The sequence below is a fragment of the Taurulus bubalis genome, assembly GCF_910589615.1.
Source record: "Taurulus bubalis genome assembly, chromosome: 1".
Lineage (NCBI taxonomy): Eukaryota > Metazoa > Chordata > Actinopteri > Perciformes > Cottidae > Taurulus > Taurulus bubalis.
In genome coordinates, this window is record NC_136589.1 from 44,049,093 (window position 1) to 44,071,029 (window position 21,937).

Genomic DNA, 21,937 nt, shown 5'->3' on the forward strand with positions numbered 1-21,937 from the left:
GAGTAGTTGTACTACATTGTACTTTTTATTCCCCATATTCATATATTTTGACGGTATTAAAAACACAGTTGCACATTAAAGCACCAGTATAAATACACGATAAACACAACACCCTGCATGGCGACAAGAGTACTTTTATTATCTGAACCGAGTACACGAACGGTATTATTATATTACTGTACTCAAGTACACATTTTAAATACTTTACTTGAGTATTAGCATTTCTGTATTGTACCGCTATCGATTAGTACACAGCTTGAGGTACAAGTTACTTTCTCAACTGAAAAGTGTTTGGCAGCATTTTATAATAACTACACACTATTTATCATTAGTAAAGAATGAGTAAACACTAAGTTCATCATTAATAAAGCATTGTTCCTACATGAACACTCATTAGTAACTCATTAGTATGCAATTAGTAAGCACAGTTATACATGTTTTATTCTTGATTAATAAGCTTGACTATTATGGGTTTCATGATTGTGTTTTCATACTTTATAAAGGATGTATTTCCCATTTGTAAATTAAGTAGTATATATTACATACTAATTATTAAGGACTTATAGATGATGTACTAATGGTTAACGTGCTTTATACATGTGTTTTAATACTGCAAGTCATGATTTATTCAGGTGGTTCCTATTCATTAGTTAAGTATTAGCTAAGTATTTGTTAAGTACAAAGCATTTATAAGCAGCGCCTCAAAGCTAGCAGAAGTCTCAATTATCTTAACACAAGTTGAAAATACACACAGTGATAAAGAACATTCACATGATGGTGATGGGGTCGATGCCCGTCAGTGGCACGCGTGTTCCATAGTTTACTGGCTCATACATATGATTGATTATTGATTGTGAGTATTTAGCTAGCTAGCTGTGACTTGTTTGCTCGATAGCTAGCTAGCAAGCGCATCACTAACTAGAGGTCCTGAGACAACACGCGCCACCTCAGAGACCAATCCAGGTAATAGATACTCATAATGAATAATAATATGTATGTACTAAAAAACTATAGGTGTGTCCCACAATGCCGGGCCCGAAAGAACGCTGGCCAGACGATGTGAGGCGATGCTTGTCGATGGCACGAGGGGTGAGGATGTTTTATAGTTTGCTAGCACATACACATTATTGATGATGAGTATCTAGCTATCACCAATTATGTTGGTGTTGAATATTCCTCTGATTGTATAGAAGTATATGCTTCATTTGTTAAAGCTGCATTCTCTCGCCTGACCTCCAGGGGGTGACTCTTCTGTTTGTATAGACGTATATGCTTCACGTGTTAAAGCTGCATTCTCTCTACTGACCACCAGGTGGTGACTCCTCTGGTTGTATAGAAGTCTATGCTTCACGTGTTAAAGCTGCATTCTCTCTACTGACCACCAGGTGGTGACTCCTCTGGTTGTATAGAAGTCTATGCTTCATGTGTTAAAGCTGCATTCTCTCTACTGACCACCAGGTGGTGACTCCTCTGGTTGTATAGAAGTCTATGCTTCATGTGTTAAAGCTGCATTCTCTCTAATGACCACCAGGTGGCGACTCCTCTCGTTGTATAGAAGTATATGCTTCATGTGTTAAAGCTGCATTCTCTCTACTGACCACCAGGTGGCGACTCCTCTTGTTGTATATAAGTATATGCTTCATGTGTTGAAGCTGCATTCTCTCTCCTGACCCCCAAGGGAAAACCCCTCTGGTTGTATAGAAGTCTATGCTTCATGTGTTGAAGCTGCATTCTCTCTCCTGACCACCAGGGGGTGACTCCTCTGGTTGTATAGAAGTATATGCTTCATGTGTTAAAGCTGCATTCTCTCTACTGACCACCAGGGGGTGACTTCTCTGGTTGTATAGAAGTATATGCTTCATGTGTTAAAGCTGCATTCTCTCTACTGACCACCAGGGGGTGACTTCTCTGGTTGTATAGAAGTATATGCTTCATGTGATAAAGTTGCATTCTCTCTACTGACCACCAGGTGGCAACTCCTCCGGTTAGATAGAAGTCTATGCTTCATGTGTTGAAGCTGCATTCTCTCTCCTGGCCACCAGGGGGTGACTCCTCTGGTTGTATAGAAGTATATGCTTCATGTGTTAAAGCTGCATTCTCTCTACTGACCACCAGGGGGTGACTTCTCTGGTTGTATAGAAGTATATGCTTCATGTGTTAAAGCTGCATTCTCTCTACTGACCACCAGGGGGTGACTTCTCTGGTTGTATAGAAGTATATGCTTCATGTGATAAAGTTGCATTCTCTCTACTGACCACCAGGTGGCAACTCCTCCGGTTGTATAGAAGTCTATGCTTCATGTGTTAAAGCTGCATTCTCTCTACTGACCACCAGGGGGTGACTCCTCTGGTTGTATAGAAGTATATGCTTCATGTGTTAAAGCTGCATTCTCTCTCGTGACCACCAGGGGGTGACTCCTCTGTTTGTATAGAAGTCTATATAAATGACTCTACTTCTCTCTTGATTTATTCCCTCAGTAAACATTGTAAACATGAGTTTATGTCTCAATCTCTAGTTTCAAGTCTTCTTCAATACAGCATGATGTTCATTTAGTAAATAATGGTGCAAAACAAAAAAGTAAAAAAAGACCAGAAAATTATGACAAAGGGATGAAAAAACGTTTACAACTGATGCAAAACAATGTGTGTGTGTGTGTGTGTGTGTGTGTGTGTGTGTGTGTGTGCGCGTGCGTGCGTGTGTGTGCGTGTGTGTGTGCGTGCGTGCGTGTGTGCGTGTGCGTGTGTGTGTGTGTGTGTGTGTGTGTGTGTGTGTGTGCGTGTAGGTGTGTGCGTGTTGCTTTAGAAGCTCAGAAGCTCGTTAACACACCAGCTAGTTGTTGAGTTGTTGAGTGATTCTCCGCGGCGCTCTGCTGCCCCCTGGTGTCCAAACAGCAGAATGTCTCCTCTGCAGATCAGAGGATTCTCTGTCTTTGTTATTCTGAACTGACGCTTCAATAGAATCTGCTGCTCTTGTGTTTGAAAAACAAATCGCTATTCCCTGGTTCTAGGGTTATTACTTCATACTTTCTAAACATGCTTCTTTGTCCGTGGCCTTTTAAGCTGTCCTCATCTCACATTCACGGCGTCTTTTATTTCAGCACAAATCATTTAGTTGATTTAACAAAGTATAAAGGGGAAATACAAGAAAACTGACGCGTAAAAAATTACAAATCTTTCGTGACAAAATGTTGTTGTGGGAGAGTTTAAAGGTGTAAACAACATAGTTGTATTCTATAGTATTATGACACACAAATACAGCATTACAATACAATACATATAATGCCGTTTATTTACACCTTTGATGATTTGATCTGTGTCTTATTGATCAGTGATCATATTTCAACAGTAAAACATACTTACAAATAGCATGTTTACACTTTAACGTGTAAACATGTCAGTACACGTCAGAACCACACGTCAGGGACCTCAAGTAAGAACTTAGAATTAAAAAAACAGAAGGAAATTATGAAAATAAAAGAATGAAAATACATTACTTTAATTTAAATATCATACAAACACAGCCCTCAAACACACACACACACACACACACACACACACACACACACACACACACACACACACACACACACACACACCACGCCCACTTTCATTGTGTGACTTTCACACCCAGTCCCTACAGACCCACACACACCCGAGCGTTAGAAGTCTATACATCGCCCCGGCAACTAGGGGCTCGTCTAGCAACAGATGGTGTGTTGACAGCCCCCATCACACACACACCTCTTTTGGGAGTGTGTGTTACAGAAGCACCATGTGGCTTCATCACCCTCTGAGATAAACTCAACAACAAAAAATAATAAATGTCTTAAAAAAAACATTAAAATGAAAAAAAAAAAAATCTATCGTTTTTCAATGTTATTAAATATGTCAGTCGTATTTATTTGTCTTATTTTCTTGTATATATATACATATATATACAGATTATTATGGTGCGTTCTTTTTCTGAATTAAACGGGTGTCGTTTCCTGTTCTTCTGGTTTGTAACAGTTGATTTATTGATCACGTGGACTTTGATCTGATCTGATATTCAATATCAATGTTATAAATACCTCATTACAAACTGTTTAAAGTTCCTCACAGATGACTGACAAGCAGAAAATAATGTGGACAGAAAAGACAAAATCAGTTCATCAAGTTAACAATTTAAAAATGTAGAAATTCAGAAATGTAATAGAATGAGAAACTCTTATAACAAGTGATAATTATTTAAATTTCAATTAATTCAATATATAATTATACACCTTGAATACAATAAAAAGGCAATAGATTGAAAAGGAAGGGCTGAATTATTATAGCATATTATTTAATGCATGTAAAAGCATGTTGATGTTGTAGTTTAATAGTTAGGACCCAGATGCAATACGGAGAGCAGGGCTGCTGTCGAATAGTTCTTTTTGGTTAGGAACCTCAACTGAGTGAAATGACCTGAAAGTACCTAAGTGGCCGCCATGATGCCGGTCGAATTCCCTAAACGCAAAGGAAAGGAGCTTCATGCTTCCTAACTTAGCTCCTTTAGCATAGGAACCTCTGGACCTTCCTTTACGAAAAGAAAGGAGATAATGCCGACCCACAATTCCTTGCGGCGGCAACATTTAAAGTGACGTATCATTCGGCCGTTCACGAGAACAGACGATCATGACCGACAAACGCAGATCATGTAAAACTAACAGTTGCTATAGCTTGGGAATACTTTCAATAATCTGTTAAACCGGCTGGACTTTTGACTTCAGTTACAGAAGCTTTAATGAAAGAGTTAAACTGGACGAGCTCTTCAGTCTGAGTCGTGTTTCTGATTATCATCTTTTTAATCAACTATTGTCACTTTACAATAAAACATCAAGTCAACACGAGTTGTGTGATGTTTCATAAACTGTTGTCTGCATATTTGTATGATCAGATTATAAATCTGCATATAGATAAACCATAACAACAAAAAGGGATATGAGACACACATCGTTAGTGTGATAATGTCTTTAATTCAGCATGTTTGAAACTGAGCAAAGAGACAGTTCAGTAGCTTTGTACTCTGAAAAATACGTTGGTTTCACTTTCATACTCCAACCTCGTTATTAAAGCAATACCATGAACCATGAACCGGGTGACCACTGTAAGAAGACGGACGAAGTATCTAAGATGCGCTTTTTGTAGTCCATCTTCGGAACATTGTAGTTTCACCGCTGGCTGCAGACTGCCGTCACTAACATTGCCTGCCGTCGCGTCATAACTACGTCGCGTAGGGAAAGTGGAGTCGGATTTGCCAAACACCGCGGTTGTCTTCTCCTAACTCCTCATGAATTCTCCTTCCCATCTTTCCTTAACCCCGTGACGTTTTCCACAGAGGTTCAGGAAAAGTGCTTAGGGTTAGACGTTAGGAGGTAATTATTTGACTATTCAACCGCAGCCCAAGGCTTTATTCAGACAGGACACAGGAAACAGTCAGGGAAGTCCACCCGGCCGTCAGGGAAGAAGGCCGACAGAAACTAGAGGCTACTCTTGTGGTCAGGGACGGAAGGCGATGGTGATTTATCGGGGCAGAGGCAAAGCAAGGACCACGAGGTCGGGGACAGAAGACTGAACTCCAAACAGAGAGGGTCGTACCGGGGAAACGGTTGGAGGGAAAAGTGCTAGAAGGTCTGGCATAACACAGTGAGTGTGTGTGCAGCTGGGGCTTATATACCAGAGGGAGTAGATGCAGCAGAGTGGACAGGTGAGAGTGAAAGAGCCCCCGTCTTCTACCGATCACTGGAGCTGTGTGAAGTCCGGCTTCAAACGCTCCACGATCATTCCGGTCCCCAAGGAATCCTCCATCACAGGATTAAAGATATATATATATATATATATATATATATATATATATATATATATATATTATAGACTCGTGTTGACCCACCTGAAGGACACCACAGGCCATCTGTTGGAACCAAACAGGACCGCATCGGACCACAGCTGTTCGGGAACTGGGAACCACAGGTAGCAAGACTCAAAAGCAGACTCAAGGCAAAGTAGTCAGGTTCAAACAAGGTCTTTACTCCAAGCAGGGTTCGGTACACGGGGAATCAGTCCAGGCAGGCAGAGGTATCCGGATCCAAAGGAAAAAACTCACAGGTGAACAAAAACTGGTGGAAACACGGGAAAGGCACACTGGGGAAATCACTGGTAAACTCAGAGAACGTTGATAATATAAATCGTTATATTCTGTAGATATTCTTCATCTCATTATTCTTATGTTATGAGTTCAGGATTGTCCGAGGTCAGTTTAACAGATACTGTCTGTGAGAAGTTTCTGTGAGGAACGTTCCTCAAGGTTCCTCAATGTTCCACGCTTTGCACCACAACACTCACACCTGTTTATCAGTATATTGACATTAGGGAAGCAGACTAGTCGTTGCACGTTTCAGCCTTGTGAGAAAAGATAAGGACACGATTCTCCTCCTCTCAGACAAGTTAGAGCCAATTAAATGTTAGATGTTCATGACAGGACAAAGACGTGTATTAAAGAGCCGAACTTCCGGCTGTTCGGGGTGACTCCCTGCTATCACTATTGCAGCGCTTGTTACTTTGGTTGTGATCAAGGAAAATAAATTCCGAGAACGAGAGAAGTTGTTTGACTAAGTTCTTCCGGAGGCCAAGCCTCCAATAAGTAGTACACGCTTTCAATGTTAAGGGACAAACTGGCACAGAAGGAGTTGACACAGACTAAATACACAGGGGAGCGACGCACAGGTGGAAACAATGAGGGCGGGGCTTGCAATCACACAAGAGGACGGCACACAGGGAGGGAGGAGTCTGGAACCAGAGATGAGGTGAGTGACAGACAACACAACAGAACTACCAGAAGGTCTGGGCGCTACACCAACGGAGGGTCAGGTCTGCAGAGGATATCATTGGTGCTGGCCTGCCCTCCATCCAGTTAAAAGCAGATTTAAGTCAGAGAGGTTTGAAGGGGGTCCAGGCTTGTGAAGGGCTTTGTAGGTGATGAGGAGGATCTTGAACTGGATGATTTGCTGTATGGGGAGCCAGTGGAGGTTTTGAAGGACTGGGGTGATGTGGTCTCTGGTGGACTGGGGTGATGTGGTCTCTGGTGGACTGGGGTGATGTGGTCTCTGGTGGACTGGGGTCATGTGGTCTCTGGTGGACTGGGGTGATGTGGTCTCTGGTGAACTGGGGTCATGTGGTCTCTGGTGAACTGGGGTCATGTGGTCTCTGGTGGGAGAGCAGACGGGCAGCTGAGTTTTTTGTGATGTGCTCGACGTGTTGTTCAAAGGAGAGGGTTGGATCAAAGATGACACCGAGGTTACAGATGTATGCGGAGACAGGAACATTATCGATGCAGCGGGAGAAGTTGTGGTGAGATTTGTTTCATGAGTTGGAGGAAGTTGGTTTGCATTCAGGTCTTCAGATCTGTGAGGCCATTGCTGATGGTGGCGTAGGTAGTGGGTGTGATGGATTTGGTGGAGATGGATTTGGTGGAGATATAGAGCTGGGTGTGGTCGGCGTAGCGGTGGAAATGGAGACCGTGGTGGCCTATGATGTTGCAAAGGCGGAGCAAGTAGAGAATGAAGAGGAGGGGGACGAGTACTGAACCTTGAGGGACACCTTGAGGGGCTGGAGTTAAAATATGAACCATTATGAACCATCTCGACCCCTCAGGTCGTCTGGGATGGGTCTACTTCCTGTTCCAGAGTCAGAACTTTTACTCTATGTTTTTGCTTTTTAATATTTTACTGTTTTTAAAGTATACATGAATGTTCTTAAATGTTTTTGAATCTTCTTTTCTTTTGCATGATGTTTTGATGCTTTTAGTGGTTTTATGTGAACAACTCGGAATCTACTGATTGAAATGTGCGATACAAATAAAGATTCTGAGAATTCAAATACTTTGCTCCAAAGTGCCACGATTAGGACCTGAATCCATCAACACAAATAAAAACACATATAAACTGTTTAGCTGGAAACAAACTGTTCCATGGAGCAGTTGTGGCCAAAAAAATACATTTATTTTCAAATTCATCCATGAAAATCTGACCAAGATTTCCTAGTTCCCTTCTGGTGGTGAAACCTGTAAACCTTTGAGACTTTTTCTTTTCTATTTGTTCCGTCAGAGAAGTTGAAGCTGAGGTTGAAACTCCGTAGCAAAATGGCGCCACCTGGTGGTTTGTAGAGCTCACAGCAGCCCTTCATGACCGCCTCTCTGGTGGAAAGGGTTTAGGAGTGAAAGAAGTTATGAAATCTGTCTCACTCTACTTCAGGAGTGTTGCAATAAATGTAAATATTGTGCAACATGTTGCAGGAAAAATTATTTATGAACACATCGTCCAAAAAGCCTGAATATGAAAAACATTTGTTGACACCAAATGTGTTTTACTGATTGATATTCTATTGATATAGTTACTTTTATTATATTACTACATAGTAGGATCATGAATATCTGTAGTATTTTTAGTAGTTCATAATTTCTTTCTTTCTGTACTGTTTGTGGTTATTTGTGTCATTCGTGCCGGAGAGGAGGAGGGGCCTATCTCCATGGAATAAGTTATCATTATCACCATCGAGCACAGAAGAAATAACTATTTCTGTTTTGTACGTGTTGAGTAAGTCCCACAAACGTCGGACCATCAGACATCCTCGTGTCTGGGTTCAATATATATATATAAATATAATGAATATGGGTGGAAGACTTCAGGCAACCAGCGACTGCAAAGAATTTTCCTCCAAGTTCTAACCTTTTAAATACCAACCCCCTCTAGGGGGCAGACAGATCAATTATTATATAAAACTGTAAATTATAGCTTGTTTTATGAAGAAAAAAAGCCCCAAACTGCAGTATTTGGATGTATTGAACACAATAAGTAATATACAACTGAAATATATGGTTTGGTACATGAGCAAATTCAAATAGCATTCAAATAGCCCCAATGGGCTCAATGGGCCCAACATAGACTGATATTTACACATCTGAATAAAATCTCACATGTGTACGTTTTATTATAACACCAAAAGTATTCAAGTAGCCCTAGTGGTTGCAGAGATACACCCTTTTTAGTTTGGGATGACATTTTCGAGGGAAGGGCTTAAAAATAGGTTGGTTTGATTATCATTATATCATTATTATGTTAGTTTGTACTTCTGAGCCTCTGGAAATGTGGGGGACTGTGAAGCAATGTCTGTACTTCCTAAACAGTTAATGCCATATTCTTGTTATATCCATTGAATTAAAGCTGAAAGTCTACTCTTGGAGGACGCCTCCTTAGTCAAGGCCTGTTGTCTCAACTCCTCTCTCCTCATGCTCCTCCTCCTGTGGGAGGGGCTAAGACGAAGGAGAGGAGGCGTGCAAAGGTATCCAGGAGTTAGATACCTGTGGAAGGAGAAGGACCCGAGGTGAGACAGTGAGACCAGTCGGGCTGCTGGTCGATGCAAGTATGTGAGGAGAAGATGTGTCAGATAATCTACTCTCAGTCTTCTTCAGAACACGTTGCTCCTTCTGTTCTTCAGCCACCAAGTCAACGTGCAGTGAGTTGGACTCTGGATTCTTGAGGTAACTCGACCTTCTCATGTATTTCACTCTGCTGCTTTGTGGGAGTTTGGTGTGAACTTGAAGTGAAGTCATTGCTGCAACTCAAGTTATTGAAGCGAGAGACAAGATGTGAACATCCATTTTGTTGTTTTAACGGTGTCAAAGGAAATTAGAAATTCATTATTCTATTTGTTTGTAGTTTCTGTTCTCAACTTCAAAGCACGTATTGTTATGTAGTTTCTGTCCTCAACGAGCACGGAGCTCTCACAGGAGCCTCGCGCTGCCTGCAGTGTCCGCGTCCAAAGTGAACATTAATCGCGCATGCGCAAAGCCGCCGCTGAAATACCTGACAGCTGTCCTTTACATCTCCACCTCATTCAACCAGACTTCAGTGCTCTCTTCAAGCCAACACAGACTGGAATTTTCTCACTGAGTAAGAAAAACTGAACTGAAGAAGATCAAAAGCACTGATTGCTTTTGTATGAAGTTCATCAATTGCTGGTCTTTAACATGCATCTTCAAGTTAAGCAACAAACTGAACATGACAAAAGAAAGAGTGGCTTGTCCCTCACAGGGACCCTTGTTCCCTGATGAAAGACACATGTTTCTTCTTCAGCATGATATTAAGCTGCTTTACATTAGAATAAAATAGTCTATAACATCTGAAAATAAATACAATATTTAATTGAATGACCAGTCATATAGAAGCATTAAAAATAATGATAACATTACTTTAAAATAAAAGCACGCAATACACTAGTTTTTACGTCATTATTGAATTTGGCGCATAATGCGATTAATCGCGATTAATCTCAGAAAAATCATGCGATTATCCATCCATCCATCCATTATCAGCCGCTTATCCGGGGTCGGGTCGCGGTGGCAGCAGGTTCAGCAGGCCGACCCAGGCTTCCCTCTCACCCGCAACACTTTCCAGCTCATTCTGGGGGATCCCGAGGCGTTCCAAGGCCAGCCGGGAGATATAATCCCTCCAGCGTGTCCTCGGTCTTCCCCGGGGTCTCCTACCAGTTGGACGTGCCTGGAAAACCTCTAATGGGAGGCGTCCAGGAGGCATCCTGACTAGATGCCCGAACCACCTCAGCTGACTCCTTTCGACACGAAGGAGCAGCGACTCGACTCCAAGCTCCCTCCTGATGTCCGAGCTCCTTACCCTATCTCTAAGGGTGAGCCCGGCCACCCTGCGGAGGAAGCTCATTTCGGCCGCTTGTATTCGAGATCTCGTCTCCTCCAATGAATCGCCACCTTAACGTGGTGGAGGAGTTTGAGTGGCTCAGTGATCCTGGGAGCTATGTTGTCCGGGGCGTCAGCCCCTGGTAGGGTCTCCCAAGGCAAACAGGTCTCGGGGGAGAGCCCAGACTAAGAGCGATTCAAAAAACCCTGATGAATTGCAGCCCACGGACTAAAGTTACCTCGCCCGGACAAGGGAAACCGGGGCACCCTCCCGGAGCCAGACCCAGGAGGGGAGCTCGTCGGCGAGCGTCTGGTGGCCGGGCTTTCGCCCATGGGGCCCGGTTGGCTCAGCCCGAAGAAACAACATGGAGCAGCAGTCACCCCGTGGACCCACCACCCGCGGGGAGAATTATCGGGGTCGGGTGCTATGCAGACCGGGCGGCGGGCCAGGCAGGAGACCTGGGCGAGCCGATCGCCGGCAGCATAGACTAGCTCTAGGGACGTGGAACGTCACCTCGCTAGCGGGGAAAGAGCCGGAGCTGGTGCAGGAGGTGGAGCGGTACCAGCTAGATTTAGTTGGGCTCACCTCCACGCACAGCATGGGCTCTGGAACCAAGCTCCTGGAGAAGGGTTGGACTTTGTCCTTTTCTGGAGTTGCCCAGGGTGAGAGGCGCCGGGCGGGAGTGGGGATACTCACGAGCCCCCGGCTGAGCGCCGCTATGTTGGAGTTTTCCCCGGAGAACGAGAGGGTCGCCTCCCTGCGCCTACGGGTTGCAGGGAGTAAAGCTCTGACTGTTGTCTGTGCTTATGCACCGAACAGCAGTTCGGAGTATCCGGCCTTCTTGGAGTCGGTGGGAGGGGTCCTGGAAAGGGCGCCGCCTGCCGACTCCATAGTTCTCCTGGGAGACTTCAACGCTCACGTGGGCAATGACAGAGAAACCTGGCGGGGCGTGATTGGGAGGAACGGCTTGCCCGATCTGAACCCGAATGGTGTTTTGTTGTTGGACTTCTGTGCTAGCCACAGTTTGTCCATAACGAACACCATGTTCGAGCATAAGGTGGCTCATAAGTGTACCTGGTACCAGAACACCTTAGGCCGGAGATCAATGATCGACTTTGTAGTCGTATCATCTGATCTGCGGCCGTATGTCTTGGACACTCGGGTGAAGAGAGGAGCAGAGCTGTCAACTGATCACCACCTGGTGGTGAGTTGGATCAGATGGCGGGGGAGTCGGCTAGAAAGACCTGGCAAGCCCAAACGTGTAGTGAGGGTGAACTGGGAACGTCTGGCGGAGGACCCTGTCCGGGAGGTCTTCAACTCCCACCTCCGGAAGAACTTCTCACAAATCCCGAGGGAGGCTGGGGACATGGAACCCGAGTGGACCATGTTCAAAGCCTCTATTGTGGACGCGGCTGCTCGGAGCTGTGGCCAGAAGGTCATCGGTGCCTGTCGTGGCGGCAACCCGAGAACCCGGTGGTGGACACCGGGGGTGAGGGAAGCCGTCAAACTGAAGAAGGAGGCCTTTCGGGCCTGGCTGGCCCAGGGGTCTCCTGAAGCAGCTGACGGGTACTGGCAGGCCAGAAGGGCTGCAGCTGCGATGGTCGCGGATGCTAAAACTCGGGCATGGGAGGAGTTCGGGGAGGCCATGGAGAAGGACTTTCGGTTGGCCTCAAGGAAGTTCTGGCAAACCATCCGACGGCTCAGGAAGGGAAAGCAGGGCCTACCCCAGGCTGTTCTCAGCAGGGGGGGGGGGGGAACTGCTGACCCGGACTGGGGACATCGTCGGGCGGTGGAAAGAGCACTTTGAGGAACTCCTAAACCCGGCTAACATGTCCCCCGGAGAGGGGGCAGCGCCGGAAGACTTTGGGGTGGTTTCCCCCATATCCCTGGCAGAGGTCGCTAAGGTAGTCAAAAAGCTCCTTGGTGGCAAGGCACCAGGGGTGGATGAGATCCGCCCTGAGATGCTGAAAGCGCTGGACATTGTTGGGCTGTCTTGGTTGACACGCCTTTTCAGTGTCGCATGGGGGTCGGGAACAGTGCCCATGGACTGGCAGACCGGGGTGGTGGTTCCCATCTACAAGAAGGGGGACCGGAGAGTGTGCTCAAACTATCGTGGCATCACACTGCTCAGCCTCCCGGGAAAAGCTTATGCCAGGGTGCTGGAAGGGAGGCTCCGACCGCTTGTCGAACCTCAGATTCAAGACGAGCAGTGCGGATTCCGTCCCGGTCGTGGAACAGTGGACCAGCTCTTTACCCTTGCAAGACTACTGGAGGGGTCCTGGGAGTTTGCCCAACCAGTCTACATGTGCTTTGTGGACTTGGAGAAGGCTTTCAACCGGGTCCCTCGGGGGTTTTTGTGGGGGGTGCTGCGGGAGTATGGGGTGCCGGACCCGTTGGCACGGGCTATCCGGTCTTTGTACGCCTGCAGTAGGAGCTGTGTTTGTATCCTCGGTAGTAAGTCAGACACATTCCCGGTGGGTGTTGGCCTCCGCCAGGGCTGCCCTTTATCACCGGTCCTGTTCGTGACTTTCATGGACAGGATATCTAGGCGCAGCCAGGGGGCGGAGAGGATCCGGTTCGGGAGTCTCGGGATCGCCTCTCTGCTGTTCGCGGATGATGTGGTCCTGTTTGCCTCCTCGGATTGTGACCTCCAGCATTCACTGGGGCGTTTTGCAGCCGAGTGTGAAGCGGCAGGGATGAGAGTTAGCGCCTCCAAATCTGAGGCCATGGTGCTCTGCCGGAAACCGGTGGATTGCTCCCTCCAGGTGGGGACAAACTGCCTACCCAAAGCGAAGGAGTTCAAGTATCTCGGGGTCTTGTTCACGAGTGAGGGTAAGGTGGAGCGGGAGATCGACAGACGGATCGGTGCGGCTGCAGCAATAAAACAGGCGCTGTACCGGTCCGTCCTGGTGAAGAGGGAGCTGAGCCGGAAGGCGAAGCTCTCCATTTACTGGTCGGTCTATGTTCCAACCCTCACCTATGGTCACGAACTCTGGGTCGTGACCGAAAGAACGAGATCATGCGATTAATCATTACTAATAGAGTTCGTTGGACTTTACCCGAAGCAGTAGAACAATAGTTGCAGAAGGACGTGTTTGCAGCAGTGTGTTGAGCAGCCACTAGAGGGGAGCATTGTATTGTAAATCCTGACAGCAGTGGCTGTACATGCATATGGATATAAAGACAACAAAGATATAGCAGAACAGAAAATAAATATTTTCCAAAGACAAGTGGTAATGAACAACAACTAGTCAACAAACTCAGAATATAAACATGTTGACTTGATGAGGAAAATATACATTGAGGTTGCAGTCTGGTTAGTAGTGTGAAGTAAAGCAAGAGAGTGTGGAACACATTGATTAATCTATTGATGAATAGTTTTATATATTTACAGTGTATTCATGTGTCTCTTTATAGTCGCTTTGAGTATTTTGTTATCATTCTTAATCTCTTTGTAGTCATTTTGAGTCTCTTTTTAGTAGTTTTGCATCTGTTTGTGGTAGTTTAGACTCCTAGTTATTTTTAGTCTTGTTGTATTGAGTCTATTGTTGTGGGTTTGAGGTTATTGTAGCCTTTCCCAATCTTTTTGTAGTAATTTATGTCTTTTGTGGTTGATTTGTATATCTTTGTAGTTGTTTTGCTTTTGCATCTCTTTGTGGTTGTTTTAATTATTTTGTTGTCGTTTTGAGTCTCTGTCGAACTTTTGGTAGTTTTCAGTCTCTTTGTGGTTGTTTTGCTTTCGCAACTCTTTGAAGTCACTTCGTCATTTTGTCATCTTTTTGTGGTAGTTTCGAGTATCTTAAAACTATTCATTTTGAGTATTGTGTGGTTGTTTTGAGTCTCTTTGATCTCTCTCCTTTGACCACACTTTGTGGTCCTTCTGAGTCTCTTTGTCATCATTTCTAGTCTCTTTCTTGTCGTTTTGCGATTTCTTTTGTGATCATTTTGAGTCTCCTTGTTGATATTTTACTTGTGCATCCCTTTCATGGTCGTTTTGAGTCCATCCCGACTGGACAATCCAGCTTGAGCTGGAAACTGGTCACTAGTTTAGTAAAGTTTGAAACAAGTCACTGAAACAATAATGTGCTTAATAATAAAGATGAGTCTTGTCTTGAGAGCTCATGGTCTCTTTAAACCTGTTCAGCACCGCCCCCCGTTTCGCCTCTTTTTCCGTGAAAAAAAGAGTGTGTTTTAAAAACGGCACCTTGCATATCTCCGCAACCACATGGTCGAAAAAAAACCTTTATAAGTAGCCCTCACAATGTGGGATTTCAGTCAAAGACAAAGACTCAACCCTGTAACCGTATGGGCCTGTGGGAGTCTAATAAACATACTTACATATCGTTACAAACTCCCTATTAGTATCTCTACATTTAAAAACACTGCAAGGCGTTTTTTTTCTTTTTCTCCGTGGGCGATTAAAAATCCTACGTCTCATTGGTCTGTCACCACTGCGTAGATCGCATCATAAGACACAAGCGGAAACAGCTGATCATTTTGATACTATGGTCGACTAGATGAGACACTGTCTTGGCACAAAGTGGGTAATTTTTCCATTTTTGAACCGAAAAACACGTTTATTTGAATGAATATGCTTCCTAACATGCCAATGCTTTCCTGGATTGTGTTTATTGTTGCAGATGTCAAATAGAGGGATTTATAACGGAGTTTGTGTCTGTGTACATGATCAGTGAAACAGAATTGCTTTCTGTTCCGGACAGATTTTAGGGAACGTTCTAATAAAAATCCATCTAAAATATTGACACAAAGGATCGTATATTGTTTTCAGTTGATTTAATGGTGTTAACCCTTTGGAGCCGAGGGGTCATGGTTGGACAGTTATAAATAACTACTTGATATTTAAACACACTTGCCACTTAATTTAAACTTGTCACCTTCACCTTTACTTACATTTCACCTTAAGTACTGTCATCTGTTGTCTGTGCACTTTATTTTAATTGTATATTCTACTGTAGATTTAATTGTAAACATTACTTCCATTATTGCACTTTTTTATCGTTAAATGTTTATTGTTAAATGTCATGCACATCCCGCCAGGACAAATTCCTTGTATGTGAAAACATACATGGCAATAAATGGTTCTGATTCTGGGTCTCTGCAGTCGTTTTGCATCTTTTTGTGATTGGTTTGAGTATTTTGTTGTTGTTTTGGTGCATGGTCATTGTTGTTGCATATCATCTTTATGTGGTTATTTTGAGTCCTTTTAGTCATTTTGAATCTCTTTGTAGAAGTTACGCATTTTTGTAAGATCATTTAGAGTCTCTTTGTAGTAATTTTCAGTCTCTTGAGTAATTTTGGCATCTTTGTGGTAGTTTTGAGTATCTATGTAGTTGTTGTTTGGAGTCTCCTCTTCTTTGTAGTAATTTTGAATTTCTTTGTAATTGTTTCACAAGTGTTTGTTTGTGGTCATTTTGAGTAACTTTTTTGTTGTTTTGCGCCTTTTTGTACTCGTTTCCTATAACTTTGTAGTAATTTTGAGGGTCTGTAACTGTTTTGCTTATGCATCTCTTTTGTTGTTATTTTGAGAATTCTTGTGGAAGTTTCGAGTCTCTTTGTAGTCATTTTAAGTCTCTTAAGATGTTTTGCTTTTGCATATCTTTTGTGGTAGTTTTAAATCCTTGCCTATCCAGCTTGAGCTGGAAGCTGGTCACCAACTCAATACTGTTTGAAGAGTCACTAGTTTGCCACATGCACACTCATTGCAACTGAAACAATACATAATGTAATAAGTCCATGGTAGTGTAATGTTTATATTAATATAAATGAAACAACAAACTGTTTTTTCCAGTTCAGACTGAACGATGGAGTCTGAAGCCAGAGGGACAATAGAGGTGGCAGCGCTCGGCCGACCTTTCAGCCTCGGGATGTTGTACGACTGCCGCAAAGATTCCCTCATCCCTGGTAAGAATTGAGATGTAAAGATACTTAATGCATCACAACCACACATTATGTATTTAAAGTAATATTCAACAATGTTTCATCTCACATCTTGTAATCAGTCTTGTAGGACGTAACAGCACCTTCTCCTGTCTGGTTGCTTCTGGAAGCTGAATTTCATTTTTACTTCTTCTTTTGCAGGAATGTCTTTGTGGGACCGTGAGGACCTGAAAAGTCATATTGGTGAAAGACCACAGACCTATAATAGTTTTGAGATAGTCGCATCTGAATCTATTGCAGATAAATCTTCAGCACTAAATGTTGAAGCCTCACTGAAGGCCAGTTTCTTCAGTGGACTGGTGGAGGTTGGAGGATCGGCCGAATACCTGAACGATAGTAAGACTTCCAGAAATCAGGCCAGAGTAACACTAAGCTACAAAGCTACCACAAAGGTCCAGGAACTGTCCATGAATCAGCTTGGAAGAGGCAATGTGAAGTATCCGTATGTCTTTGATCAAAGATTAGCAACACATGTAGTCACAGCTGTTCTTTATGGGGCACAAGCCTTCTTTGTCTTTGACCGTGAGGTGTCTGGAACAGAAACTCACCAAGACATTCAGGGTAACTTGAAGGTGATGATCAAGAAGATTCCCTCCATTGCAATAGACGGTGAAGGTTCCCTGAAGATGGAAGACAAAGACAGAGAGAAGGTTGATAAATTCTCCTGCAAATTCCATGGAGACTTTTCTCTTGAAAAGAATCCTGTGTCCTTTCAGGATGCAGTAGAAGTCTACCAAAGTCTGCCAAGACTGTTGGGAGCCAACGGAGAGAATGCCGTACTAATGAAGGTCTGGCTGTTGCCATTGACAAGTTTAGATTCTTCTGCTGCTAAACTTGTACGCCAGCTAAGTATAAGATTAGTTCAAGAATCCCAGAGTGTCCTGGAGGACTTCAGTGAGCTGGAAATGAGGTGCAATGATGCATTGAAAACCACCACTGCACAGCAGTTCCCACAGATTGGCAAAAAGATTAAAACCTTTAAAGAGAGCTCTGAGTTCAGACTGGAACTCCAACGAACTTTGACTTTGAAGAAAGTTTCAGTGCAGACCATGTGGTTTGTTTTGTCTTCACCTCACTGGGAAGTGATGAATCATACCTCTCAACCTTATCAGACTACATAAGACAAACACCAGGCAACCCTCAAGATGCACACACTCAAGATCTAGAGAAGGAACAATGGTACGCCTCAAAATAAGTCGCAGAAGCAATGAGGCAGAAAGCAAAGCTCTTCAGTGATTTTGCAGAGGCCAACAAGGAGAACAAGAACATTAAGTTCTTGACTTTGGGAATGACAAATGAAGCACAGAAAGGTTCAAGCATCTACCTTTTATAAAGACGGCTTTTCTGTCAATGAGAACTTTGAGCCCCCTTCAAAGCCTGAAACAGGAACTGTAAGTGACATCAACCACAACAGTGTGACGCTGAAGATTTCTCCACCCAAATTTGGAGCAGTGAACACCACCTCCTACTCTGTTGAGTACTGTGTCAGTGGAGAGGAAGGATGGAAGCAGAAGACAGCATCAAAAGATGGAGAGGTCACAGTGAGCGTTCTGAGTCCTAACACAGAGTATGTGTTCAGATGCAGAGCACTGACCTCAGCAGGTGTGACGCTGTGTGTTTCGTAGCTCAGGCTGCTTTAGCACGACTCACACCATCACAGAAATATGTGTTTGATTCTGTGCTCTCAATCTTTGGCAAAGATGTGACAGAAAACATCAGAATTCTGGTGACATTTGCTGACGGCCAGCAACCACCAGTTCTTGAGGGAATCAATGAATCAGGTGTCCTGTGTCCCAAAACAAAGAATGTGCTGCTGATTCACTTCAAATTCAACAACTCAGTGTTGTTTGCAGACAAAAATCACCTGCAGTAGGCTTGAGTAGGGGTGAAGAAGATGAAGATGGATGGAACATGGGGACAGAAGGCATGAAGAGGTTCTTTGTTGCTTTCAATGTCATAGAAACCAAAAGCTTGAACATGATTAAGGAAGTCCTCAGAGAGAGAAGGCAGCTCGAGAATTCATATTTGAATTTGCAGAAGCAGGTTAAGATTGGGTCAGCTAAGCTTGATCTGATTAAAGAGACAATTGATACAGTTAAAAATCATGAAGCAGAGATCTACAGAAATAAGGACTTTGAGTTTGAAGTCACCGTCAGAAAGCCTGTTAAAGTACACATTTCTGGATCTCTTAAGTACAGGTGGGAGTACGAGCAGGTTAAAGAAAAACGAAGAGTAAAAGAACTGAAAGAAAAGTACCTGATACCCTCAGGCGATAAGACATCTGTTTGATTAGACGACTGATGGATGAATCTTCTCGTTTGATAAATGAGATAAATTATCAACTACACCAGATGGCGTAGTTGATAAAAGTAAAGCTATTTGTAACCACTGCAAACTGCTATTGTCTCATCACGGAGTACTACGAGCCTGAAGTACCTTAAAGGGTTACACAGCATTGAAGCAGCCAACCAGCGTCCTTAGAATCCAATGAATGACGTATGAGCTTCAAGACGCACCGTCGTCAGGAGAATACACAAGTTGTATGAAACGGAGCGAACTGCACAAGTGACGGCGCTACAACGTGCACCAGCTGTTCTCTCACTGAGACTACTGGACATCGCTGGGTTATCTCAGAGTTACAGTTCATTATATTGATGAACTGGGTGCTACTTCACATGCTTTGACTGTCATGAAAACAGAAGACAGACATTTTGCAGAAACGTTGGCGGAACATTTTATTCATGTTGCAGCAGTGGAACGTTTCCAATAAAGTCAGCACACATAGCACGGATAGTGAAGAGCTATGATGCTGCTGAGAGACTTCTGCCGGTCGAACACGTCCCCTGTGAGCGCACTCTCTCATCGCTCTGTCTCAGTGTCTCTGCAGAACAGTGCGTTAACAATGTCCAGACAGCCAAATGCACAACAGCCTTCAAGCACAGTCCAGCAAGTGCTGCTGAATTAGAACAGCAACAACTTGAACATGGACAAAAGAAGGAGTGGCTTGTCCCTAACAGGGACCCTTACTACTGAACATGGATCCTTCAATGTGTGCAGCAAGATGCTGGAGATGTTCTACCAGTCGGTTGTGGCCAGCGCCCTGTACTTCTCCATCGTCTGCTGGGGGAGCAGCATTGGAGCCGGTGACACCAACAGACTTAACAAGCTAGTTAAGAAGGCCGGCTCCATCATCGGCTGCAAGCAGGAGTTTCTGGGGCAGGTGGTGGAGAGGAGGACGTTGAAGAAACTTTTGTCCATATTGGACAACCTGGACCACCCTCTCTACCACCTGCTGCAGGGCCAGAGGAGCACCTTCTCTAAGAGATTCCTCACGCTCCGCTGCACCAAGGACCGCTACAGGAGAACATTCCTGCCGACAGCAATACGGCTTTACAACAGGTCACCGCTTGCTAGTTCCTCTGTGGATTAAACACTGTAAACATTGTACATGTTCATAGGTACCTACACTTAACATATCATATTATAAACATTTATTGCATTTTTGCACTCTCCTATTGTTTGTTATTTTTATTTTATTTTATTTTTATTTACACCTTAATATGCACATACATACTTGCACTCTTGCACTTCGACTTTTAAACGTTTAAGTTTAAGTTAATTTAATTTGATTCCTAAATTAATACTCTGTTATTCTTTCTTTCATACAGATATATCTTACATCCCTGTTGTTTTTGTATCTTATCTTATTTTCTGTGTAAATGGCTGCTTTACACTAAATTTCCCCTTGGGGATTAATAAAGTATATATTCATTCATTCATTCATATTCATTCATTCATTCATTCATTCATTCATTCATGGACAAAAAGAAGGAGTGGCTTGTCCCTAACAGGAAGATAAAAGCGTGCAATACACTAGTTTTTCGTTCATTATTGAATTTTGCGCATAATGTGATTAATCGCTGTTAATCACAGAAAAATCATGTGATCAATCAATTAAACTTTTTCAACTTTGCCCAGCACAAATTTTTACTTGTCTTACTGTCTATGAGGCAATAGGTTAATGGCTTATTATATTGATGTGTATTGGATTGCATGTTATTGTCCTTTGATAATAAGGTGACTCTTTCTGAATGATTGATGTATAAATTATAAAATTATGAGGAAAATATTACTGGAAAATACATTTTCATCAGACGTACAACTTTTGACTAAAGGGTAGTTATAGAAGAAGTATAAATAAAAGAGTTGAAAGAAAGAACCTGAAAGCCTCGGAGGCTGAGAAACCTTCATCGATTGACAAACGTTTTTAAAGATCAACTTACAACAATTACTACTTGAATATTTTTCATTTTCCTGATATTATTTTGTTGTCTTGTAGGGTTATGTGATGGCTTCCACTGACAGACGGAGAAATCCTTAAATAATTAATCATTAATAAATGGTATTATTCCTCAAGTGTCTGTTGTCCTCTAATGTCTCAGTGTGGCGTTCTTTACCTTCTGCAGCTACGTTTTCTCTTCCAGGACCTTTGTTGTCATGAGATAACCAACTGAAGTCGAGCTTCATGTGTTAAAGCTGCATTATCTCTCCTGACCACCAGGGGGTGACCCCTCTGGTTGTATAGAAGTGTATGCTTCATGTGTTAAAGCTGCATTATCTCTCCTCACCACCAGGGGGTGACCCCTCTGGTTGTATAGAAGTGTATGCTTCATGTGTTAAAGCTGCATTCTCTCTCCTGACCACCAGGGGGTGACCCCTCTGGTTGTATAGAAGTCAATATAAGTGACTCTACTTCTCTCTTGATTTATTCCCTCAGTAAACATTGTAAACATGAGTTTATGTCTCAATCTCTAGTTTCAAGTCTTCTTCTATACAGCATGATGTTCATTTAGTAAATTATGGTCATATAGAGTCAAACTGACCATAAAGCAGGGGATGCTTTAGGGCGGGGCTACTGTGATTGACAGGTCGACACCACAGCGTTGTCTGGTCTGGAAGTTGTCCTTGTTTCATTTAACAAAGTTAATTGCAACAATTCGGTTGCCTGAAAAGCTTTTATACTGGTAATAATCTGTCATTCAAAAAACAATTAAAGGTGCACCTTAGGACATCAATCCCTTGACGTTTTCCTTTGCTTTTTAGTCATCTGATTTAGTCATCTGATCTTGTATAAATTATGGTTGAACTGCATATTATACATACTAGCCATCAACTTTTTATTTTTATTCTGTCTTTCTATGTTTTGCACATTTTTTTGTATGTATTTTGTCCTTCCTGTGGAGCCCAGGAAGA

At 43.3% G+C, this 21,937-nt stretch overlaps 1 protein-coding gene across 1 annotated transcript; it reads left to right on the plus strand.

Annotated features, from left to right (window-relative positions):
• Nucleotides 1–16,548: 16,548 nt before the first annotated feature.
• Nucleotides 16,549–18,557, plus strand: LOC306732868 (cytolytic toxin-alpha-like; the record flags this gene model as incomplete). The annotated part of the gene is made up of 4 exons (XM_079214043.1): nucleotides 16,549–16,648; nucleotides 16,826–17,724; nucleotides 18,040–18,286; nucleotides 18,385–18,557. 4 exons carry the CDS (start codon nucleotides 16,549–16,551, stop codon nucleotides 18,555–18,557), a joined length of 1,419 nt encoding a protein of 472 aa, XP_079070169.1.
• Between the last annotated feature and the right edge of the window lie 3,380 nt (nucleotides 18,558–21,937).